The sequence below is a fragment of the Ruditapes philippinarum genome, unplaced genomic scaffold (genome assembly GCF_026571515.1).
Source record: "Ruditapes philippinarum isolate M1 unplaced genomic scaffold, ASM2657151v2 ctg3947_1_1_1_1, whole genome shotgun sequence".
In the NCBI taxonomy this organism is placed as follows: domain Eukaryota; kingdom Metazoa; phylum Mollusca; class Bivalvia; order Venerida; family Veneridae; genus Ruditapes; species Ruditapes philippinarum.
In genome coordinates, this window is record NW_026852065.1 from 17,346 (window position 1) to 40,645 (window position 23,300).

At 31.7% G+C, this 23,300-nt stretch overlaps 1 protein-coding gene across 1 annotated transcript in view; it reads right to left on the minus strand.

Moving 5' to 3' along the window:
• Positions 1-434: 434 nt before the first annotated feature.
• Positions 435-23,300, minus strand: part of LOC132748281 (cadherin-23-like) — a 35,980-nt gene continuing 13,114 nt past the window's right edge. The window contains exons 14-36 of the mRNA XM_060737854.1: positions 22,923-23,075; positions 21,185-21,249; positions 20,547-20,805; positions 19,313-19,561; positions 18,668-18,752; positions 17,939-18,381; positions 17,362-17,500; positions 16,276-16,482; positions 15,654-15,964; positions 13,744-14,262; positions 13,243-13,428; positions 11,908-12,124; positions 11,548-11,648; positions 10,422-10,574; positions 9,960-10,088; positions 9,332-9,420; positions 8,792-8,878; positions 8,257-8,325; positions 7,480-7,546; positions 4,912-5,080; positions 4,434-4,497; positions 3,583-3,648; positions 435-3,045 (exon numbers count right to left, since the gene is read on the minus strand). Of these exons, the coding sequence (XP_060593837.1) occupies positions 2,760-3,045; positions 3,583-3,648; positions 4,434-4,497; positions 4,912-5,080; positions 7,480-7,546; positions 8,257-8,325; positions 8,792-8,878; positions 9,332-9,420; positions 9,960-10,088; positions 10,422-10,574; positions 11,548-11,648; positions 11,908-12,124; positions 13,243-13,428; positions 13,744-14,262; positions 15,654-15,964; positions 16,276-16,482; positions 17,362-17,500; positions 17,939-18,381; positions 18,668-18,752; positions 19,313-19,561; positions 20,547-20,805; positions 21,185-21,249; positions 22,923-23,075 (4,113 nt within the window). The 3' untranslated portion in view covers positions 435-2,759. The remainder of the gene's footprint in view (positions 3,046-3,582; positions 3,649-4,433; positions 4,498-4,911; positions 5,081-7,479; positions 7,547-8,256; positions 8,326-8,791; positions 8,879-9,331; positions 9,421-9,959; positions 10,089-10,421; positions 10,575-11,547; positions 11,649-11,907; positions 12,125-13,242; positions 13,429-13,743; positions 14,263-15,653; positions 15,965-16,275; positions 16,483-17,361; positions 17,501-17,938; positions 18,382-18,667; positions 18,753-19,312; positions 19,562-20,546; positions 20,806-21,184; positions 21,250-22,922; positions 23,076-23,300) is intronic.

The following is a 23,300-nucleotide window of genomic DNA, read 5'->3' on the forward strand; positions in this document are numbered from 1 at the left end:
ACATTTCGTTCTTGAATGTCATGATCTTGCACATGGTCGTGATATATTTCATCGAGTCAATTCACTTAGAGAACATTTTGCCTTCATCTAATACCCTGATCGATTACCTTTTATTCTAAGATTTTACAAACACACTTGTTCCAACTCATTTAAGGTCTACTTCTTTTTTAGTGTTTGGCGCGGTATTAGCAGTAATGTGTTAGCAAAGACGTTAACACCAAGCAAACAGACAAATGGAACATGAAGTCTTATGGTCATTTGTCTCTCATCGCTGACTTACAAAGCATGGGAAAGAGTAGTTTGTCACTTGCTAAAACTTGGTAATACTTTATCCCTATTTATCCAGGAAAGCCTACAACCGGGATATGACTGAAAACCTGTTTTAAACTTGGCATAAAAACAACAATAAACAAACATAATCTTTATTGATCAACATTACTTTTGTACAATTCATCAAGTCATCAAGTAGTTATACCGTAGTTAAACATTTTCGCCAATATGATAAACACAATATTTTGATATGATATTATAATATCAGAATCATAATTATTTACAGAGTATGTTTCCGACAGACAATGACAACCATTAACCAGCTGAAATAGACTTATCTAACTTAAATGCATATCAAGATGATAGAGCCTCGTCATAGTGTAAGCTGACCTGGCTGTATACTGGTGGCAAAGTATAATCAATTAAGGTTCAAGCAGGGCAAAAGTTAATAAAACAAACGTGCAAAAATGCACGTAATAGACTAACTCCCAGTTGATAAATTATTGGAAAACAACTGAGGTGTGGTACTTACATCACGGGAGTGGGAATATTTGTGTACTTTTTGGTGTAAGTTTGGACCAACAACTTGAGTGCCAGTGCTTTCTTCTTTTTTCTAGAAAAATCAATATATTTCACATAAATGACCCAAACATGAATAGCGTTTAAACGTTTTAAGCTAAAACCGAGGTAAAAATTGCACTTCAATTTTGAATTTAATACATGTATATATCTTTATTATCTTTTGTATATTTTCAGGTTTTAAGTGCCCCAGTTGATCTTTGTAAGAATTACAATCTTATGTTTTAAAGGGACTCCATTGGGAACAATTTTTCGAGTTCAATGTTGATTTGCATGTAGATCCAATAACTTGTGTGCAAAATGCCAGATCATCCGCTCACTCCCCTTTCCCAGAATATTTATTGAAATCGTAAAACGTGAGCCAAATTGAAAAGCGTTGCTATGTTTTTAAACTCAAATGGCCTGAAAATTGCACGCACAGAAAAAAACAACGATTTTCAATTAATTTCCGAATGTATATCTATTTTTTTTGCATATTTTTCTGTTTTAAGTGCTCCAAAAGATCAGCGTAAGAATTTCAAAATTGTGCGGCTTAAGACATTTTGACCACAGTGAACCTCGTACAAAGTACATTGTAACCAGACATGCGACAAGAATCGACATTCTGTTTATGTACGTTGTTCTGAATGTCTGAATATACATTTATGAAGCACCAACAGTTCAACAACGATAATCTACAGTTTTTGTAAAACAAGTGTCGAATATAACGTAATCAAATCTTGACTAGTTACAGAAAGAAATATATTTGCAGAAAAACTGTGAAATGATCGTAAATAACAAAGCAATGAGTATAAAAGTTCTACACATAAATTGCATAATAACTTCTTAATTGTATTTATTAAGATATGACAACCCTAACGGGCACTATAAGGAACTGAAAAAGGGACAACATACGTCAGATATATGCCTTGAAGGACACTTGCATGCAAAATTTAAACAAACTTTACTGTACGGTAAACGAGTTATGGTCACTTTTCTGAATTTAAGCTTTGAAGTTAGTAGAGCCATTTTTCAGGAATGATGACCCATTAAATAATCTACAATATCATCCTTATGACAATTTTTCAATTCATTTTTGTTACGAAACAAATAATAACATTCAGCTAACAATCCACACAAGCAAAACAAAATTTTATAAAATATTTATAAAAAATATTCCCTACCCTATCCATTTTAACAAGTGTTTGACTATTTTTCTACTTAGAGAGCATAATTAAAAATCCCTAAAATTTACCAATGATAGGGGATGTTTTCATTCTCAATAGTATATTCATATTCTAAACTATTAAATACTTTTACCGTGTAGTTTTGATTCTATTAGACTTTGAAAATATCAAGTGCCATATTTGTAATAAGATTTTAAGGGAAAAAAAAGAAAAAAATAGTTGGCCCATTCTGTGGTTCGAACAATGCAGTTAACAGCAGCGTTTTAGCCAATTTGAATACTTTTCAAAGCGTAGGTAATGCATTAGGATGGTCATACCTTAACTGAGTCTTTTTCACCCAAATGAGTAGTGATTTATCGGAGATGCCTTTTAAAACAAACCGACTTAAATATATAAACAAGCACATTGCTAAAACAAAACAAATATAATGGCATAATATTTTCCGGATTAATGTTAATGTCTCCCATAAACAAGTCATTATAAGATAAAACAATTCGTTAGTTAGCACATGTTTATCTAAATCAGACGCTAAAAATATATTTTTGAGTTGTTTCTGTTTACATTGTTCAATAAAACGCCAATACTTAAATGCACATTTTAGACTCTAATGTTAGCTTTAAACTGTTCCGGATAAATTTTTTAAAGATAACATCACAAAAATTTTTATGCAATACAATGAACAAAAAAAATATTAAATAAAATATATAAAAAGGACAAATAAATATATATCCATTTATCAACAGTTTATATTTCTGTGCTTTCGAGCTCTTCAAGGTAGGCTCTGTTCTCAAACTGTAACGACCCCATGTCGTGTGGAGATACAATACCGTCAGTACTGTCATTTTCTTGTTTGTTCTGCATATTTTGCATATCGTATTGCTTCAGGGCAGCTTCTAGAGGATTCTCGGGTATTTTAGAATAATCTTCATCTTCCATATACATATCCATTCTTACTTCTTTCTCTTCTAACTGGGCATAATCACCTTCCTTCCTGGGTGTTCCAACGCTATTTGTGTCCAGGGAGTTTTGACTTTAAAAGATAAAATACTTTTGATTATATATTTTGAATACATACCTCGTAAAGCATTCAGTAAAATATTTAAACATTTTGTGCCAAACCTTTATGAAATGCGTTTGTTTTTATTTTTCAACAAACAAAAGGTCAATCAAATATATACAAATTCTTTTTTTCACCTAAGTTATTGACAATGCGTATGAATTCGAAAATTGTTAAGTTATCATCTGCCATATTTGCATAGTTATTACACTAGTGTAGAATTGTTTTCATTACATAGCTTTATCATATTCCTGCACCGTGGTTCATGAGATAATAATTACTATTATTTATAAGATTATCATTTCATTTATAGACAAAATAGAACATAATACATTTATCTTATTTCCAATGGTGTTTATAACATTCATTTCATATAAATACTCTCTAAAATGCCCATTATGACCATGATTAAAACAGGAGCATTATAATGACAGTTTATTTCTAGTTTAGCGAAGCAAGTTAAAGCTTCACATGACAGACATGCAAATGATTTACTTGTTAATAACTTACCTTCCCATGCTCATATTATCATACTCTATTTTGTCAGGTATCTCAGCGTCAAGTAAAGGATTTGCTCTGAAAGAAAGTCAAAGTAAAACTGTTATGTCATTTGAATAAATGATCACTTACTTACTTATTAGAAGTACTTGATATCAAGTATAAAATACATCATATTTTCTGTTACCTATGCTCCTTGCACTATACTTTTATGTATAAAAATAGGTAAATTATCCCATACTTCATCTAAGTATATGTAATTATATCTTTCTTAACCTTCCAGATCATTGATTCTATAACACTTTACTAAGAAAACTGAAAACGTCAGAGCTTGGTAGCGGGATGTTCATATATTTTTCCTTACTTTTCACCAAACCAAGCAATATTCACATAATTACTCGATGATATGCTTACTGTATGCATCCTCTTACCAGAACTTATGTTTAAAAAACATTTTGTTTTACTTATCAAATCATTCCTTTTATGTTTTGAGAAAATATTAGTGCGATAAAAATCACTAACATGCACTATAAATATAAATAATTTCAAAACATTACCCAAGATTTTGAAATATATTGATAAATAATTAATGCGATAAAATAATCTTGCATGTACTATAAAAAGTGATTTTAAAACATTCCCCCAATAACTTATATCAAAAATAATTGATAAAGGAATACCTCTTCATTGTTTAAAGAGGTTGTAAAAATCACTGTCACCATCAATTCAAATAATTTTTGAATAGACAATGTAGATTACTATCACCCCAATGTTCAGTCCATTATTTTCTTATTATTTAATCGGGTGTTTCCTCTGTTTGAAATACTTTTGGATAAAGTTACAAATTCTTTACTATAACTTACTGTCTGGAGTACATATTACTACCGGGAATGACTGTTTTGCTCTTTTCAGACACGTCAGGAATATCTGAAAAGGTAAATGTCACAAGTGTAGGCAAGTATTATAAATATCAAATTAAAAGAATATCAAGTATGATACTGATTAAGCATGGCTCTTTTATACTCAGGTAATTTGGAACTTTGTTGCCTCCCCTGTCAGTCTTCGTCAGTACATATTTATCAAACAAAATATGAGCCGCGTCATAACTCCAACATAATGGGTTTGCGACCAGCATGGATCCAGACCAGCTTGCGCATCCGCGCAGTCTGATCATGATCCATGCTGTTCGCTATCAGTTTCTCTACTTGCTGTAGGGTTTGTAAGCGAACAGCATGGATCCTGATCAGACTGTGCGGATGCGCCGGCTGGTCTGGACCCATGCTGGTCGCAAACCCATTATGTTGGTTTTGTCATGACGCGGCTCATATACATTTAACATACCTTGTGGTTTTAATGTAGCTGCCTTTAACTTTCTCTTGTATGTATTCCTTGTTGTAAGAGAGACATAGATAATAATGGCAACTGTCAATGCAAGAACGGCAATAATCGCTGCCAAAATATAAACAGTCTTAATAGAGTCATCTTCCCCTGGATTTGTCTGAAGGCTCGACTGTAAAATTAATAAAAAGATAGCTTTATTTCCAAAGACCATGCTGACAATCACTTACAGAAAGAAACAGTATGAATGAATTGGTTTGGTTTAAACAATATTTATTTCTTCATCAATATTTACAGACAAGGTAACAATATATAAATTGCATTCAGGATTGAGTAGAAAGCTTAAAGCTTATATGAAACTCTCTCCTGTAAAAACATATAAATTTATAATTTATTTTAGTAACAACATGACATAGGTTTTGTAGCAACAGTTCATTGCACCTACATTTAATTCCTTCCACATATTTACAAGAAGATATTAAATACATACTACGTATGACGTAACTTGTAAAGGATCATAAAGAGGAGCTGAACATGTCAAGTGTGTAATGCAGTACCTAAATCAAATTTGAATAATTTCTCGACATGGGTGAAAGGGAGATAAATAGACAAAAAAATGAAATCAGAATGGAGATAAAAAGTGGAGTAAAGGAGCGGGGTCTCTGTAATATAATAGAAAGTGTAGGTCCTATTAAAGAAAATTTCAAGAACTAAATATTTTATTTACCAAATATTGATACTTTAAATGATTTCTTTATAAGTAATACAGTAATAAGTTTCTTTGTGACAATATGCTATAATTATTATAGAATATAATAAGGAAATACATAAAACAAAGGCTATGGAATCAAGATAAGGGTAACTCTTACGAAACGAAATGAAGAGCGCCCTTACTTGCATAATACCTTGAAATAGTAAAAACATAAACTAAACAAATAACTTCGAAGTATATATAAATAAAAATACCAATAAATAATGTACACAATACATACATGAATTGTAAAAAAAGGGTTTGGTCCAAAGCTGAGCTTATAATTGTATTCTCCTTATAGATTAACAATGCATAAAATGGTTAGTTACAAGTGATAATTTAGAGCAAAAGTATAAAACAGAAGGGAAGAATTATTAATACAAGACCGCATCAATTTGTTATTAAGAATGAAAAAGGGCAATAAATATATTAAGAAAGAGAGAAATATAATAAGGAGAAAACTTCCATAAATATAGAGAAGAAGAATAACTATATTGTGGATTATTCGGATAGATCGACGGGTTGAATAGGCTGCAGTTTTGCCTGGGGATGTTTTATGATGAATATATGAGAACGTAATTTTATGCTTAAGATGTGAGCTTGCCCTCTGACGTCAAAATCAATTCACAGTGGACAGGCGTTCTTAAGCAGTTATGCAGGCACGCTTATTGAAGTAAAAGCCCCTGTTACATTGACCTTTGACACAGTCACCTTAAATCAATAGGGGTCATCAACTAGTCATAACCAACTTGAATACCAAATATGAAGACTACTGAACGAAGCTTTCTTAAGCAATTGAGCGGACAAGCTTTTTGAACTAAAGGTCCTACATATGTATCAATATAGCGTTGACATTTAAAGTAAAAGTTTATGAAATTTCACTATGCCACAGTGACTAAGAGGAAATGGAGAACTATGTTTCTTAAATGGATGTTGATTTAGAGAACTCGAGCATGATAGATCTGTCATTTTCTATCGCCTTCATAGAAATAAATTTGACATTTAGAGATGTTTCGTCTCAAATGGAATTTGAAAGAGGGCAGTGATTATGAATTTTATACTTCATTAGGACGGGAGTTTCAATTACTATTTAGTATTTAGGGTAGTTGGCAGTTGTTCGTGTTCAAATAGACTGACTATTCGTAGCATTGTGTATCACTGCACACGAAAGAGGGGTTACCTAAACAAGTTTCTCATGACGTGTGCAGTTAACGGTCGCATGAAAGATAAAAAGATGACTTCAAGAGATCTACGGTTAAGTTTAAACTTTGTGTAATCTCTTCTAAGCCCGGTCGGTAATATAGTTAATGTGACAATGCCACGAGCAATCTTCTTAAAGGTTGAGGCCAATAATTTTGTGACTGTTGACGGTCGTTTTATGTTGGTTATGCATAAGAAGTGGGGTTGCAAATGTTTATTTCTTTAACGAAAAATAACCATATATTAAAACTTAAATGAATTGAAGATAGCCGGCCATTTTTTTGGCCAAAACTTATATCTTGTCTATGTTAGATTATTGTGTTTCAGCAGCAGAAGCAGGATAGTCAACATTACTATGTCAACTGGTATCGTCAGCAAATAGGTTTATTTTGGAGCCCATTATCTTCTACGATGTCATTGATGAAAACTAGGAATAACAGTGGACCAAAGATAGAGTATTGGGGGACTGCAGTCTTTACTATCGACCAGTCCGATTGGACCCCAGGTAGATAACCACCTGGTGTATGTTAGTAAAATAGTTCAGTAAACAACCGTCTACAGCAGGGAAATTTAAGGCAGTTAAAAGTAATCCATATTCGTAACCAACAAAAAGCACTTACCACAACTTGTAAGACACTGAATTGCTGCATTGCTTGTAATAGTTTCTCATAATCACCGTCAATAATCCTATGATATTAGAGATACAAAATCAATTTTTATGCATTAAGAGTCAAGAGAAACATTTTTTTCCGAAAGTGATTAAAGTAATTTTAAACATATAATTAAGCAAATTTACAAGTGTATATTATTTTTACATCACAAAATACACGTATATAGATTGGAAAACAAAAAATAATATTTATATTTATGTCTTTCAATGATGGAGTTTCGTCTTTATTATTTCACTTTCTATGATCACTGCATGGTTTACCTTTCAATATTGATCTCAATACAAAACATTATATTATTTGTTTTTTTCGTTTGATTCATTTTGCTTTTTTAATAAATCGAGTGGAAGATAATACAATGTAATAAAAACAACAGTTGTTTCACATAGTTTGTCACGAAAATAAGAAGTGTGATTTATAGTTGATATGTTGTAACAGACACCTATTTAAAACCTTGCTGGATTATATGCCAGTGCATCTGTATTGCTTGGTATATTGGGTGCAACTCAGCGTTTAGTGAACTTTGGTTGCCTTTCCTCGTTGATCTTTTAAGTTAAATAAAAAATTGAAAGCCGACCCAGGCCAACCTGCACTCGCGTGTATTCTTTATTGTGGGAAGACTTCTTTTTTAGAGCTTCTCAATAAAAGTATTTTATATTGAAAATCTTACACTATCAATAATATGTAATTCAATTATCATTATAAGACAAAATGAAACAGTGCACTTACTTTATGGCCTCGTCTGCAGAAAGTACACGATCAGTCTGTTTATCAACGACATGGAAATAAATGTCTGTCCTGGAAAAGTCAAAGAGCGTATAATTTACAGAAACATTTTAAGAAATAGCAAATTCACATTTTTCAGTAGTCTATAGAATAATCTAAATGTATATTGAATTTTAACACTGCTTTATAACCGTCTTAAATAGCATAAAAAGTAAAACCAATGAAAAAGAAACACAAAAAATGTCATGCTATTCTAATATACCGTTTTCTAATTTCTACCGTAGTTTCTTGATGTATGAAAGTACATATAATTTAAAAGTGAATTAATACAGTATCTTGAACCGTTTTGTCATTGTTATCTTGAATACTAGTGTTAGTAGTATTATTTGAAACGAGAAAAGTATTTTTTCTATATTAAAACATTTTATAAATGCAGTATTCCGCATAAAATATTTTTTTAAATAAAAAGCTTAATCTTGTTGTATCTGTGTGCATTTAAAATTATTGTATTCTAAAAAGGTATGAACATAAAACAAACTTGAATGTTTCCACTCTCCCGTCAGGAGTTTTATGGTCCTCGAGCCAGTCGTAAACAAATTTATATCCTGTAACATCACTATATATCCTTTGAAAATAAAAAAAAAGACAAATAAAATAAATACATAAAGCACTTTTGTTGATTTATTATAAGTTATAAAATTGACATGTCTTCCATTTGTATCTCGAAAGTTGAATGTTAACTTGTATAAGCTCTAATGGTGCAATAATTTATCTTTAGTTGGGATTGAGAAAAAAATCATACATAATTTTTATTTCACTTACTTATCGCCAGATATAAATCATATTCTATATAAAGCATTAATTCATTTCCTTAAGAACTAAAGCTCCACTATAATATTTATGATTATGTATCTTTAATTGAAAATGTTTTGACTAATTTTTGTACATGTTGAATACGGTTTACTGTGTTTAATAGCAATTTCAGAAATCATTGATGAAAAACAATATTACACAGTAAATGCCGAGTTTGAGGTTTTAATGTTAAAAGAATACTTTTAATGTAATAAAACAATTGTACTTCAAAATATGGTTTTTGGTCTCGGCAATTTTTTCCTTTTCTCCCAGGACTGTCATTATAAGAATCTGAGAATTCCCAATTAAAAATATCTGAAGTAGACAAAATAATATAATTGATTGAAACAGTTCTATAAAATATAATAGGAGTTCATTGATCTTAATTCTTAATTTGTTGAAGATTAAAAAGCTAAAGTGCTTAGTTGGCTAGGAAGTTTTTCTTATGAAATCTTTATATATTGCTTTCACCGCTGTTCTCAGAGGATTTCCTTTTTCAACATGTTCACACTGTTGCTGATAGAAAAGCTGTGGTAAAACGTCTCCGTATAATGCTAATGTTGTCAATGAAACTACTAAAATATGCTGACTGAATTAAAAAGTAGAACTAAACTTCTTATGGATATTGCGATGTAATAACCATTTCTCTTGACTGTTGGTTTCTTCATTCTTTAACATTTACTGCATATAGATCTACTTTGATTTTTCACGTAGTTCACTTGACTCATTAAACAACAAAATATATCAATGATTTCTATAACATTTCTCACCTTGTATTATAGACACCCATATTAAATGTATTTATATTTAAATACATTAACAAAAAAACAGAAAACACTTTAAAACGTTCTTACTTTCACATTCACAGTGTCACTTCCGGCCGCGTCTGTGACGTTCACAGGAACAATAAGGTATCCAGAAATATCCTCCTTATAATATTTGTTGTTTATTAACGAACCGTTACCAGACACACAGATAATATGCTGGAATAAATATAAAGTATAATCTTTAAAAAACATAAATTTATCGATGATACAGATAAATACATATGAAAAAAGACCGAACTATATTCTATCAATAGGAGTATGTAATTAATAAGGATCACAGGTCATGTGAGTAGAATATTCTCAAAATGCAAAAAATTATATGTGTCTTATACCATTACCAAGTTTACTTTTGAAAGAGCGTTAACAAATTTTCGATAATTGAAGCATACAAAATAATGCGAGTGAATTTGAACAGTTTCATTACAAGTACGAGAAGTCACCAATGAGCTTAATCTTCAAGGCAAATGTCAATATAGGATATAAAGTAACCTTCTTTTTGTCACCAGGGCAATCCATTACTCCACTAAGCGGGGGCACAATCCCACTTAATGATGAGCTGGTTTGTATGTCCCCAGCGTTTTGGAAGACCCAAACAAATTTACCATTCACATCAGTGTCCTCATCTTCTATATAGTCACTTGTCTAAAATAACCAAATTATATAGACTGCTAAAAATTGTATAAAGTGAATACAATATAGTAGTTTGAGATATAAATTTATGGCGCGAAAATTCTTATCCGAAAAGAAACAGCTATATATAAGATGCATAAACCTGTTTCCATTCGACAATGGATTGTTTTCATATCATTATCTAGTACACATATCATGCCAGTACACATAAATATACCTTTAACAGCTTTTACGTTATTGTATAAAATTGTCGCCCATTTATAATGAAAATATACAAGCAAAGTCACATGTATTTTTCTAGGTGCACCTTACCCCTGAAGGTTCGAATCCTGTCAGGGACTTGGATACGTTCATGTGAACAAGCTATCAAGTAAGTTAACGAAATGTCGATGATTCTACTCCGGTGCCCGCTCGTGCTTGGAATAATGAACGGAGGGGGGGGGGGGGGCACCCGAGGTCTAAATCTATGAGTAAAGCTGGAAAGTCGCCATATGCGCACTACTTTGTTGGTTCGACGTACAACCCAACAAAAAATATTCATAGACATCGAAAATGACCTCTCATCGGGAAATTTACAAAACCTTTATAAATTGAATTCAGTGTACTTCTACACTACAAAAAAATGAAAATATAAAAAATGATTATCCGTCACTGTATGATTATACTGCAATTACAATAAAGTATCAACGCTAATAGGCATTGTAAACTGAACATTCAAATCACTTAAACGCTCAAAAAATAATCTTTAAAGGTATTTTTGGTTAAATAAAATTGACCTTAAGCGATAAATCCAGCGTCGTATTCACTTCTGTGACTCTTCTCATTCCAAATGTTATTTCATCTAATTTAAAAACCGGTGGGTTGTCATTTGCATCAATTACATTAACAGTAATTCTGGTAGTGTTTATAACATTTTCTGATTCGAATGTGTGATGTCCCCACACTCACTTATGTCAACGATGCTAGTGCAGTCAGTTGCTTTTACAGAGAAAGTGTAGGAAGTTTTGTTTTCATAATCCAGTTCCACTCTTGTGACGATACTCCCATTCTTTTTACCAATTGCAAATAGTTGAGCCATTTCTGGTTCTGAAATGTGACAACCATAAATCAGTCAAATAATAAATAAACATGGCGTCATTAAAATTAGTTTAATTAGTTTTCCTACCGAAATTCATCAATGTAGAAATGAAGGTAGTGAGAATAACTGTACAACCATGAAAAGTTTGTAAAATCATAAAACACTTTGAATAACGCCTATTTATGAACAAAAAGAAGAAAAAAATTGTTTAATCATTATTTGCTCAAAAATATAACATATGTTTGTATACTAAATAAAAGTGCTTACCATTAATTTCGTAACACGTCACTGAGTCTTCATCCGGATCATCTGCAGTTACAGCACCTACAAAGTCACCAACAGGGCGATTTTCCGAAACTCTTAAAGTTGTAGTAATATTCTTAAATGATGGTAGATGATCATCAACGTCAATAACTTTAACTGTGATGAATATTTTCTCCGAGGACAATGGTGGAATTCCCCTGTCGGTGACTTGTACCTGAAACTGTTCGACACAAAATTCTAAATCAAATCACCTCTCAAACTTATTCGAGCGATCACGGTTAATTTATTTTATTGGTATACTTTATTCATATGGCTATGTGAAAACAATAAAAAAAACTTAAGTGTGTTTCAGGTTTTGCAATAACCTATATTCTAAAATACAAACAATTACAGCCTGGTCTGGAATTAATCTTATATGAACACCCCCCCCCCCCCCAAAAAAAAAGAGAGAAAAAAAGATTCTTATAACGAACTAAAAAATTTTAATTGTATGCCGGTAATTAATGTTGTAACGGTGCCAAAACATCGTTCCTTTTTTGAACAGCTTGGGACAGAAAGCTAATATACAGACGGTACGGGTTTTATTTTCTGCCATAGCATTTTAGATATTTGTTTTTAGTTTTCATGTGATATTGGAGAGCCCGCTCATTTTAGTGAGGAACCCATACAAAATGTTTCCAGGAAAACATTTTTTGTTTACTTTTCGTAAAGTTAGGCTGCGTAAAATACTTTTTATGTACATGTATATGTTTCACACTAAAATGAGAAGGTTTTGCACATTATTCGTTTACAGATAATAAAATGCATAAACATGCATGTAGGAATATAAAATCTGGACAGTGTATTTTATTGGTGTTTTGCCCCTTGCAGATAAAATGCTATGTGGCATGGCACCGTGCTTGTAAAATTGAGATGAATTTACATATATCTATGATTTTTTGATAGTTTCATAAAACTATTGCTCTATATCATAAATCTATAAATGTCTTTCAAAAATTCTGATAAGTTAAAAACCTTTAAAGCAATATAAAATTCAGCTTCATTTAAATAATTATCATTTGTCACACTTGTAACACATTTGTGAAAAAATTGAATGGGAATTACTATCTGCAGGCAAGACATTTATATGGCTAGACATAACTTGCGTGTGTTTAATACAGGTTCGTACGAGACGAGGTAATTCTAAATACTTAGATTGAGAAACATATCTACATGTGGCATGATTAACAAGGATTAATGTAAAAACTTAGTAAAAAAACATTAAACTCATCAAAATCTTGCGTTTATGTCAAATCATGTGAAAATAAATTTATTTTAGTATGTAGATAATCTAATTACTCTGTATGAATCTTTCTGCAAAGCATCAAGTTTCCGCTTTAATTTCAAAATGCCATCGGGACTTATTTCAAACGTATCAGCAATGATATCATCTACTTTGCTGATGTTGAAAAAAGCTTCCGCATTGATACCACTGTCAGCGTCCGTGTAGTTAAAATCATAAAGCTCAGATCCCTTTCTTACACACTGAAAATTAAAATATGAGTAAATTAATTTAAAACTGATGATAGCAAACAGATAAATATGGCACAATGACATCACACAACCAGCTGGTTCTGCTATAAATTCAAAAGAATTTGAATATTTAAATTTTATGACTATTTATCTGGGTTTATTTTTGAGTTTATGAAAAGTTCTACTTACAAGAAAGAGGTTCTCCACAAGACCTTAGATTATTCAATATTATATAACTATAAAAAATAATTGTTATAACAAAACACCAAATCAGCTAAGCTTTCTTGATTTTTTTTCATAATAAATTTGTTTGGTGGATTTACTTACCTCATAAACGGAAATGGTATTATTGTCAGGCAAATTTGATATAATTGGTTTATTAAGATTGACGTCGAGCACAGTGATGTTCACAATTGAATTATTTTGAAGCATTGGTTCTCCGTGGTCCATTGCATTAATCTCAATGACATAGGATCCTACATGTCCTACCAATGACATGTTGACGTATATATCTCCATCATCAAGATCAATTCTAAAAAGACCTGAAGGTGATGTGTCATTGCTAAAACTGTAACTTATTTTAGAGTTGTTGCCCGTTTCGTCTGCATCAGAGGCCGACACCGTTAACACACTTTCACCAACTTTGGTATTTTCCACTATATTTGTTGAATAATATGTTTTCGTAAAAATTGGAGTATTGTCGTTTATGTCTTTAACAATAATGGTTAAATCTTTTGTTTTAAATTTTCGTTCATCGTCTTTCAGGGGATTGTCTTGCACTTTGATTGCTAACACAAATCTCTGTATAGATTCTCGGTCTAACAAATCTGTTACAAAAATACTACCCTGAAAACATACAACAAATTATTCGTATAATAACTTTAACAAAACCTATTTTTGCTCTTACTGATATTTTGCTATGTTAAATATTACATGATGTTCCTGAAAGATATACAATATATCAAAGCCTCACACAAGAGGGTCCCAATGGCTTTTGAGAAAAAAGACTAATAGACAAGTGCCATTACTTAAAAATTAAATTGAAATTAAAGGTCCATCTCATATCAAAGTTTTTTTTACATTTATTACTATACATGTGCCTTTAATATGAAACATACAGTTAATAGTGTGCACAAGTTTGACACTATGTCACAGGCGTAATCACTTAATGATACATTTTATTAATCCAAATTTAATGTCAGTGTAGTAATGACTCAATTATAACATCTTTGTAATAAGAATATAAATTGCTTAATTCAAGAGAGTTAAGTGACTAACAGGGTAGGACATATATTTACGTAAATTGATAACAATGCTAGCTTTCAAATATATAGCCTCTATGCATTATTCGTTCTGAATGGAAAATGTTTTTCCATATAAAAGTTAGTAAAAGCCGTGGGCTGGTAATACTCCGTGGAAATAGCATGGAGGTAAATTATCACCACTTGGTGCTTCAAAATTAACTCTTTCAGGGCATGACTGGTGACATGTCACGGGTCCGTACTCGACAGCGAAAGCTGCATTTTGTGCGCGAAAGGGCGGATGGACCCTCATTAAGCATTAACTACAACAACAGGGCTGGGTCAATATTTATCTCATGACTGTTTTTGGGGGGATTTGGTTTTATGTCGCACCAAACAAAGAAGAGGTCATTTGGCGATTTACAAGCTTTACTGGTGAAGGAAAACGTAAGGTGCCCCTCTGTGCATTATTTCTTAACCCTAAACCTGAGTTTAACCACTGACGTCAAGTAAGCTAGCTTGATAGCTTCCTCACATGAAAGAACCCTGACGGGATTCGAACCTACAGCGGTGAGGTACAAATGGGTAGAAATCAACGACGTTACACATTCAGCCAAGGACGCTCCCTTCATACCATTCATCAAGTTTCTACGCTCTGAGATATATAAGGATAAGACTTGTAATGATTTTTGGAAAAAGGCTTTTGCTTTCGATTACCACGGCAACAAGACTTTTGCATGAAGTGGAAATATTGGAACCAAATTGGACTTAATGGAAGAAACAATAGCTAGGATTATAATCTTTGAAATGTCTAGTGTTATATCTCTGCTGCCTGCAGTTAACAAAATTCTCATTTGAATTTTGCAAAACGATTATTCTAAACTGGCTGTATATCTTTAAATTAGAAATTTAAGAGGATATTTTTTGCTTCAAAAATGAAATATTTGAACATTGAAATATACATTTTGTTGAAATTTGATACTGAAAAACATTTACATTAATTGGATCTATTGAGAATTTTCCAAGAACATCGTTTTCAAAAGAGAATGTTAAGTTGGCGTTTGGACCAGTGTCGTTATCATGCGCCATAACATCTAAAACGTGGGTCCCTGTTTGTATATCTTCATTTATGCTTATTACGTCTGTGAAGTTTACAAATTCAGGTTCGTTGTCATTGAAGTCGAGAACTGTAACCTCTATTGTAGTGAATGTGCTCATGTTAGGTATTCCATTATCAGTTGCACTTATGTTTAAAGTTATATTCGAAACCTTTTCCCTATCAAGCTGTCCAACTTTACTAAATACACCTGAAATATCGTAACAATATTTGATCAACTTGTATTTTAGTATTTTTTTTTCAATATAGATTTATGAAAGTAATGGTATTCAAAGACTACATAGACGCATAATGAACATTTTATCAAGATACTCTTCAATCAAAACTAAAGTATTAATAATTATTAACAGGTCATCAAGTGAAATGACATTATAATCTCGCATTGTTAATCTGTCTCTACAACATGAACTGGTTTTGACATTTCATTTTCAACTGAACCTGCGTATCAGTATCAATTTAAAAGGTGAATTCTTGAGACACATTTAACAATGTTTTACATACCACTAGAAGGATTAATGTGAAATGAAGATTTGTTGACCCCATCGGTTATCTGGTAACTTATCTCATTGTCCTCATCCACGTCAATCGCAGTTATTGTTAGAAGAATCGTTGGATTCTGGGCGTTTTCACTGACATTGACTGTGTATGGTGTTTGTAAAAATGTTGGTGCATTATCGTTTATATCTAACAGTGTTATGGTAAGTAAAGCTGAAAAGCAACAAAGAAATACGTGTCTATAAAGTCAATGTTTGCCAATTTAAGATTCCTTTATAATGCCAAGCAAATGAAGTACATTTCAGCTATTTATTTTGATACTTATTAAGTTACGACGATGTAATACTGCTTATGCAGGTTTCTGGTGCGTTAATCATCTTTCACATTCAATTATACTTAATTAACAGGCCAAATCTCATCCGCAAACTGATGAACCTCTCCTCAGAAATTTGAATTGAAAATGTGCAACTATATAGATGAAACTGATAATTTAATTGGTTTAATATTAGTTAAAATGTAAAAAGCTATGTAAAAGCTTCAGAAATTAATGTTTGAATTAGAATAACAATAATATTAAAATGCCTGTATGAAAGAAAAATATTAAGTATATTCGCGTGCACATAATAACTGCTTAACGGTTAGAACGTCATTTAACATATAAGCATTATATTTTGTTCCGAAACATTTTATTCTCTTTTTGTACCATTTATTTGTGCGTTAGATAACAGAGACATTCTATGTAACGCGTCTTTTGAGAATCAACCATGAATATTATGGAAGCAATATAATTTTACTGTTGAATGCTATAAAAATAATCTTTACTTAAACTTATAAACCAGGCTAAAAAATAATTTGTTAAATAGATGCTCAGTTAATCAACTGACATGGACTAACAATGTTTCCTTTCTGACAAAGCCGAATAAGTGAAAGGAATTATTAAAAAAAAATTAGAATCTTATTTTGTAACTTATCCGAACAAATTATTTACACGAAAAGGTTATTTAAAACATCTTCTGAATATTGATGTATGCGTAAATACACATCAACAAAAAGAGGAGATTTTATGGTTCTACAGAAAATTGGGGGAAATACCTTTTGCATTTTGTGGAGACGGGTTGTAGGCTTTTTTGTCTTCGACCATTATGGTCAGAACAATGATTTTAGCTACCTCTCTATCCAGTTCAGACTTGACATATATTATACCGTGTGTTTCATTCACTCCGAAGAAATCCTTTAAACAAGAGATAAAATTTTGAAAAGATCAACATTTAGGTATATTATCAAAAATAACTATTTATCTTATATAGGATTTAAATTACAGAATAAAAAGGTATAATCTAAAAATATATCTTAACAGTATGTGGTATTATAGTTCAAAATATTACTATATCATAACAATTCATATGGTTATTTTATCAGTCATGCCAGGTTTTGTATTAAGTCACACGTATACTATAAGGTTACATGGGGGCTTTCAAGTTTAACTGATTGAGAAATTCACTGGGTGCCCCTTCGTGCAATATTTCATGACACGAGAAGGTACCTGAGTAGGACCACCGACGTTTTGTTATCTAGCTTAATAGCTTTCTCATGAGATAAAACCAAAGTCCCTAGTTGGACTCAAACACAAGGCGGTGAGAGGCAAGTGGTTATAAAACATTGATATTACCTTAACAAGTGACTCATTTACTTGTGCACCCGTTTCGTCTCTGCCGTGAACATCAGCAATGGAATATTGAAGCTCGTGATCGTTATCCTTATCAAAGGCTTCACATGTTATAATCGCTGTTCCGCCCATCTTATTTTCATACACATTCTCGGCATAATTTGGTCTATTGAAATATGGTAGGTCATCATTAACATCAATTATGTCTATAACGACTCTAGCTGTCCCAGTTATGGGTGGTGAACCTTGATCAATAGCTATTACTGTAATGTTATACTTTGGTATATTTTCTCTGTCTAGTTTCGCATTTATTTGTACATAAATATCTCCAGTAGTAAGATTTATTGCAAAGTGATCCATTGCACCAGATTGGATGAAGTATTGAGTCTTATTGTTCGGGTCTGTTCCATCGGCATCAGTCGCAGTAACAGATCCCACGATTGTGACTGAAAGTGCAATAATATTATAAATCTAATCCCCTACTCAAACATACCAAATTGACCTTCAATTTCCTTGTAATCAGAAAATCTAAGCATTGAGATTCTTATTAAGAGCAGATGTTTACAAATATAATAATAAAAAAGGAAGGGAAAAAAGGATTTAAGAAATTTTAAAATAAATCATTAAACCAATTTATATATTAAATGTAAAAAAATCTTTTTGTTGTTATTTTTTTTTAATTAAAGCTAACTAAACAATACTATTTTTGTGTTTTATATAACACAAACGTACGGTGTCCAACTTCTGATGTTGAGTTTTCCGTGATGGTCATATTGACAAGTGAATCAATAAATTTCGGTGCATTGTCGTTTTTGTCCTGCAATAATTCAAACAATGGAAACGATGAATGTTGCTTATTCAGTAACAAAGTGCACTGCATATATACACTTATAACAGAAACTCAGTGCCTTGTTGGGTGCCGTCTGAATGTCCTGTGTTGACAGATGTGGTAAGGTATACGTCACTCTCAAACGTTGATTTTTTTTATTTGTATATTACTTCTCTATGTTTGCATAACAGTATAATATGCCAACTTCAGTTACCATTCAATAATGTATCACTTACGTTTTAATTTCTATGTACAACAAGGCTATAATCTAGTTATTAGCTCACAAACGTTACTTAACATGTTTATAATTATCATAGAAATAACGTCTCATAACGCTCTTAAAACGTACGTTTTTTGTTTTGTCAAGGGTATTATGTCATTTGTTATTTTGCAATACATATTAACAGAAGGTGTTTTACTGTTATTTACTATGTTCAGGTAATTTCCATTTCATGTGTTAGATATTTGTTAATCAATTAAATAATAAAGATTCCTCATAGGAGTGTTTACAATAAGTATCTAAAATGAATATAACCCAAAAAACTCACCTGTACATATATTAAAACACTCGCATTTGTTGCCTTTTGTGGATCACCTAAATCTCTAGCCTGAACAGTGACCTGTATTATTCCAGACTTATTATTCAAACGTTCATAATCGACGGGAGTGCTGAGAAATATTTCTCCGATGGACTTGTTTGGTATGCTTATATTAGAATTCATGTCAATCTCAGATAGATGAACAATATCGTAAATAACCTTACTATTATTGGTTTCAGGTTCGTCGCGATCTGTTGCCTGCAAAGAAGAAAAGAACCATTGTATATTTACTTATAAGTTCAACTTCAACTTCAAAACTTTATTGCATTTAACAAATACATGTTTATAGCAAGTACAAAATATATAAACACAAACAACACAAGTACATGGATTTTTTCAGAAGAGCCTTACAATCATATGAATAAAATACAGATCACATTTGATAGGATTAATTTCTTAAAGTGTTAGCATGATATATAAATTTGCTTAAACCATTAATTACAGTTAACGATGATTCAGACATTAAATTGATAAACTTTTGCTTAGTCGGCCATGTGTAGTAATATCGTTTAAGATACTTTTTTCTCAAATCGGAGAACTTCGGGCAAATAAGTAAAAAATGATATTCATTCTCTATTTGATTCAATTGGCAATTTTCACAAAAACGTTCGTTTCTTGGAATACTACGATATCTTCAATATTCTATAGCTAAATTATGAGACGATGTTCTGAATCTAGATAAGGCTATTCTATACTTTGGTTCTTTAATTACACTTAAGTATTGTTCTAAATCTAAAGTATGTTTAAATAAACTGTACGTATCAACACTAGGTGAATTATATAAGTAAGTAAATAAATTTTTTTAATGTGTTATATGTTAACATACAAAGAAATGACATACAAAACATGAACTTAATACTAGTATACCCCCGGCCAAATGGGCCTATAAGAGACATATTACATAAAAAATAAATTTTAAACGCGTGAACAATAAAAAGGGGAAAAAAGAAAACTGCAATAATTTTTTAATCTTCTCATATAAAAAGTTTAAAGTATTCTTATATGTTGTTCGTATATATATTTGACAAATATATGTTTTTGATGTCAACCTAAATTATTTACATTATGAATAATATCTTTTACGGTATGCTCATTAGCTTTCCTTGTTAAATGATTTATGTTCATTCTTATTGCGTAAAATTAATAAAGAATGAAAATGACAAAAATGTATACTGTGGCGTACCTCAAGTCTAATTATAGGTGTGGTATTGTATTTCTCGTCATTCTCATCAATATACGCGAAGTAATCACGTCTATTGAACACTGGTGCGTTATCGTTTTCATCAGTAATATGTATTATCAAAGATGTAGAGTTGCTCCTACCACCTTTGTCAGTTGCTGTGTACGTCATATAGAATATATCAACCTTTTCTCGATCAAGATCTACTGAACAGTTTCCACAGTTAGTAACAATATTGCCAGTCTCGGCAGACACATTAAACCTGTAGATGAAACATAACTACTGTTAAATAATTAAATGTACATTTAATGAGTCTGTACAGTTTGAATTACGTACAAAAGCATTTTTTTCATCGTATAAGCCGGACTGATTGTTTGTTTTATAGCAACTTGAAAAACCTTAACTTGCATCAAACCTTCGTATTTCTGTAATTTGTCACCATTATAAATCAATTATGACATGTTTTTAAATATTGTTGTACTCAATGGTAGCATCTGAGCACCTCATAAATCTTCAGAAATGCATTGGTAACCAAGATTCTAATTACTGTAATAAAATAACAATTTTACTGACACCCGTAAGCATATGTATATTATACCACGGTATGTATGAGACGTTCATGAGATAAGTTGTACGCATACCTTCCATTTCCACCTGATATAGAGAATATGATTTTGCTATTTTCACCAGAGTCCTCATCGGTTGCCTTTGAAATAAGCAGGTAAAAAAGCATGTGTAATGAAATTATCAAGTCGCGTTCTCTAAATGTGTTTAATTTAATCCAAACCGTTTCAGTTTTAGCTCATTTATATTCAAAGCTTTAAGAATATTATATTATCAGTTTCGACTCTGCCTACAGTACAGAACTGAATACTAAAATACAGATTTTTTTGACAAAATATCGCTTTGACATGAACACAATAACATGCAGCCAATTAAGCGGTTGTGGTGAGTTTTTCCCTATATATACCGACTTCTTCGTAGCTTCTGTGTAGCAGGAGACACAAAATCATTAAGGGGGAAAACGCTTTTTATTTAAAGGGATATCTAGAACAAATGAATGACAAAAATATTAAATTGACCTTATTTACTCAAATCATGCTAAAATGACATTTTTAAGTCCTTGCATGAATTTCCGTTTAGATACTATACTGGTATATTTTTGGCTTGAAACGCCGACAGCGTCACCAAGTAGTTTTAAAACAAGTAATGTAATTAAAAAAAGCTCTGGACTCTGTAACAACTATTGTAAAATCTAAATTCTCTAACCTGACCCGCGTGGGAAACCACCATTTCATTCTTTATAAGGAAACTTTGGTTCCCCTGACTGCTTAGTGTATTCATTTCGAGAACATTTTTTTTTAAATAAAAATTTAAATCGAAGAAATGAAAATTTTGCCTGTGTCTAAGGGCCGTAACTTAGACAATAATCATTCAATCAGAAAATCCATTAATTAATTATGCACAAGTTTTTGGGGTACCTGTCAACCCTGTTTATTTCACTCAAATTGTATTAGTAGTATACGAGCAGTAGTCCAAACGAAACTTAAAAAAATAAGTTAAGTCAATAACTCTGACAAATATCATTGAACTTGAAAATAGTAATGATCTTCACGACAAGTTTTGATGAAATTGTATCAGTTGTTCCGGACAAGTTTTAAGTCATGGCAACTCTGTAGCATCTATTAGCTTGTGTGTAGCAGGCAACACAAAAACCAGTTACAGACCAAAACGTCTTTTTAATTCAAGGGCCATAACTCAGCCAAAAATAATTCAACCAGAAAATTGCTCAAGTCCTTGAAGTACCGATGAATAATGTAACCTTTTATTAAAATTGTATTAGACTAAGTGATCTAACAGTAGACCCGACAAACTTTCAAAATAAAAATAATTTAAGAGCCAAAAAATCTCACAAAAAATCATTTAACTGAAAAATGCCGACGAAGTGCGCAACTAGAGTTGGTACTGATGATTCCTGTAAAGTTTGGATAAAACTGCACCAATAGTTTTTTTAGGAGTAATACGGACAGACGGACATATTGACAACGGAGTGGTGATATCATTTGGTCGTGGGCTACTCTGTAGCAAGCGACACAAAAATCGCATCAAGAAACGTGGATTCAGAGTCTGATATCATTAGCAAGTGACAGAAATTATCTGAGCTCCGTATCCCGTGTTTTTGCAAAGGAATGAATTATCAATTTGGTGAATTGCGGCGTGTAGTCGGCTGGCTTAACAAAAATAATTTTTTACCCCAACTCATGCAATTTTCTGGCACTTTTGATATGGATTATAAAAAATCTAAACTAAAGACAATTAAAGTATCTAATGTAAGATTAACATTTAAGGTAAACCGAATAACCATTCGTGATAACTTACTGTTATATTTCCGACAGAAACATTTGATTTGGTGTTCTCTTTTATACTGAACTCATAGCTGGAGTTACCAAACTGTGGGTTGTTGTCATTCATGTCAGTAATCGACAATGTGACCGTTGCTGTCGTTGAATTTACGTTATCATGAGCTACAATCTAGAATTTAAAAAAAAAACGTATGACATGAAATATGCTTCTCTTGATCTAATAAATCAATTTATTTTGTTTTTACGCTTGTACGTTTATCAGTACTGGTTACAATATACAAACTATTAAGAAGTACTTTATTGAGCAGTATGTCTGATTATGGTCTAAAGGTATTCCATACGTTCATCCTTACATTTATCTGTATTGAATTCTTTTAGTTATTTAAAGTATCAT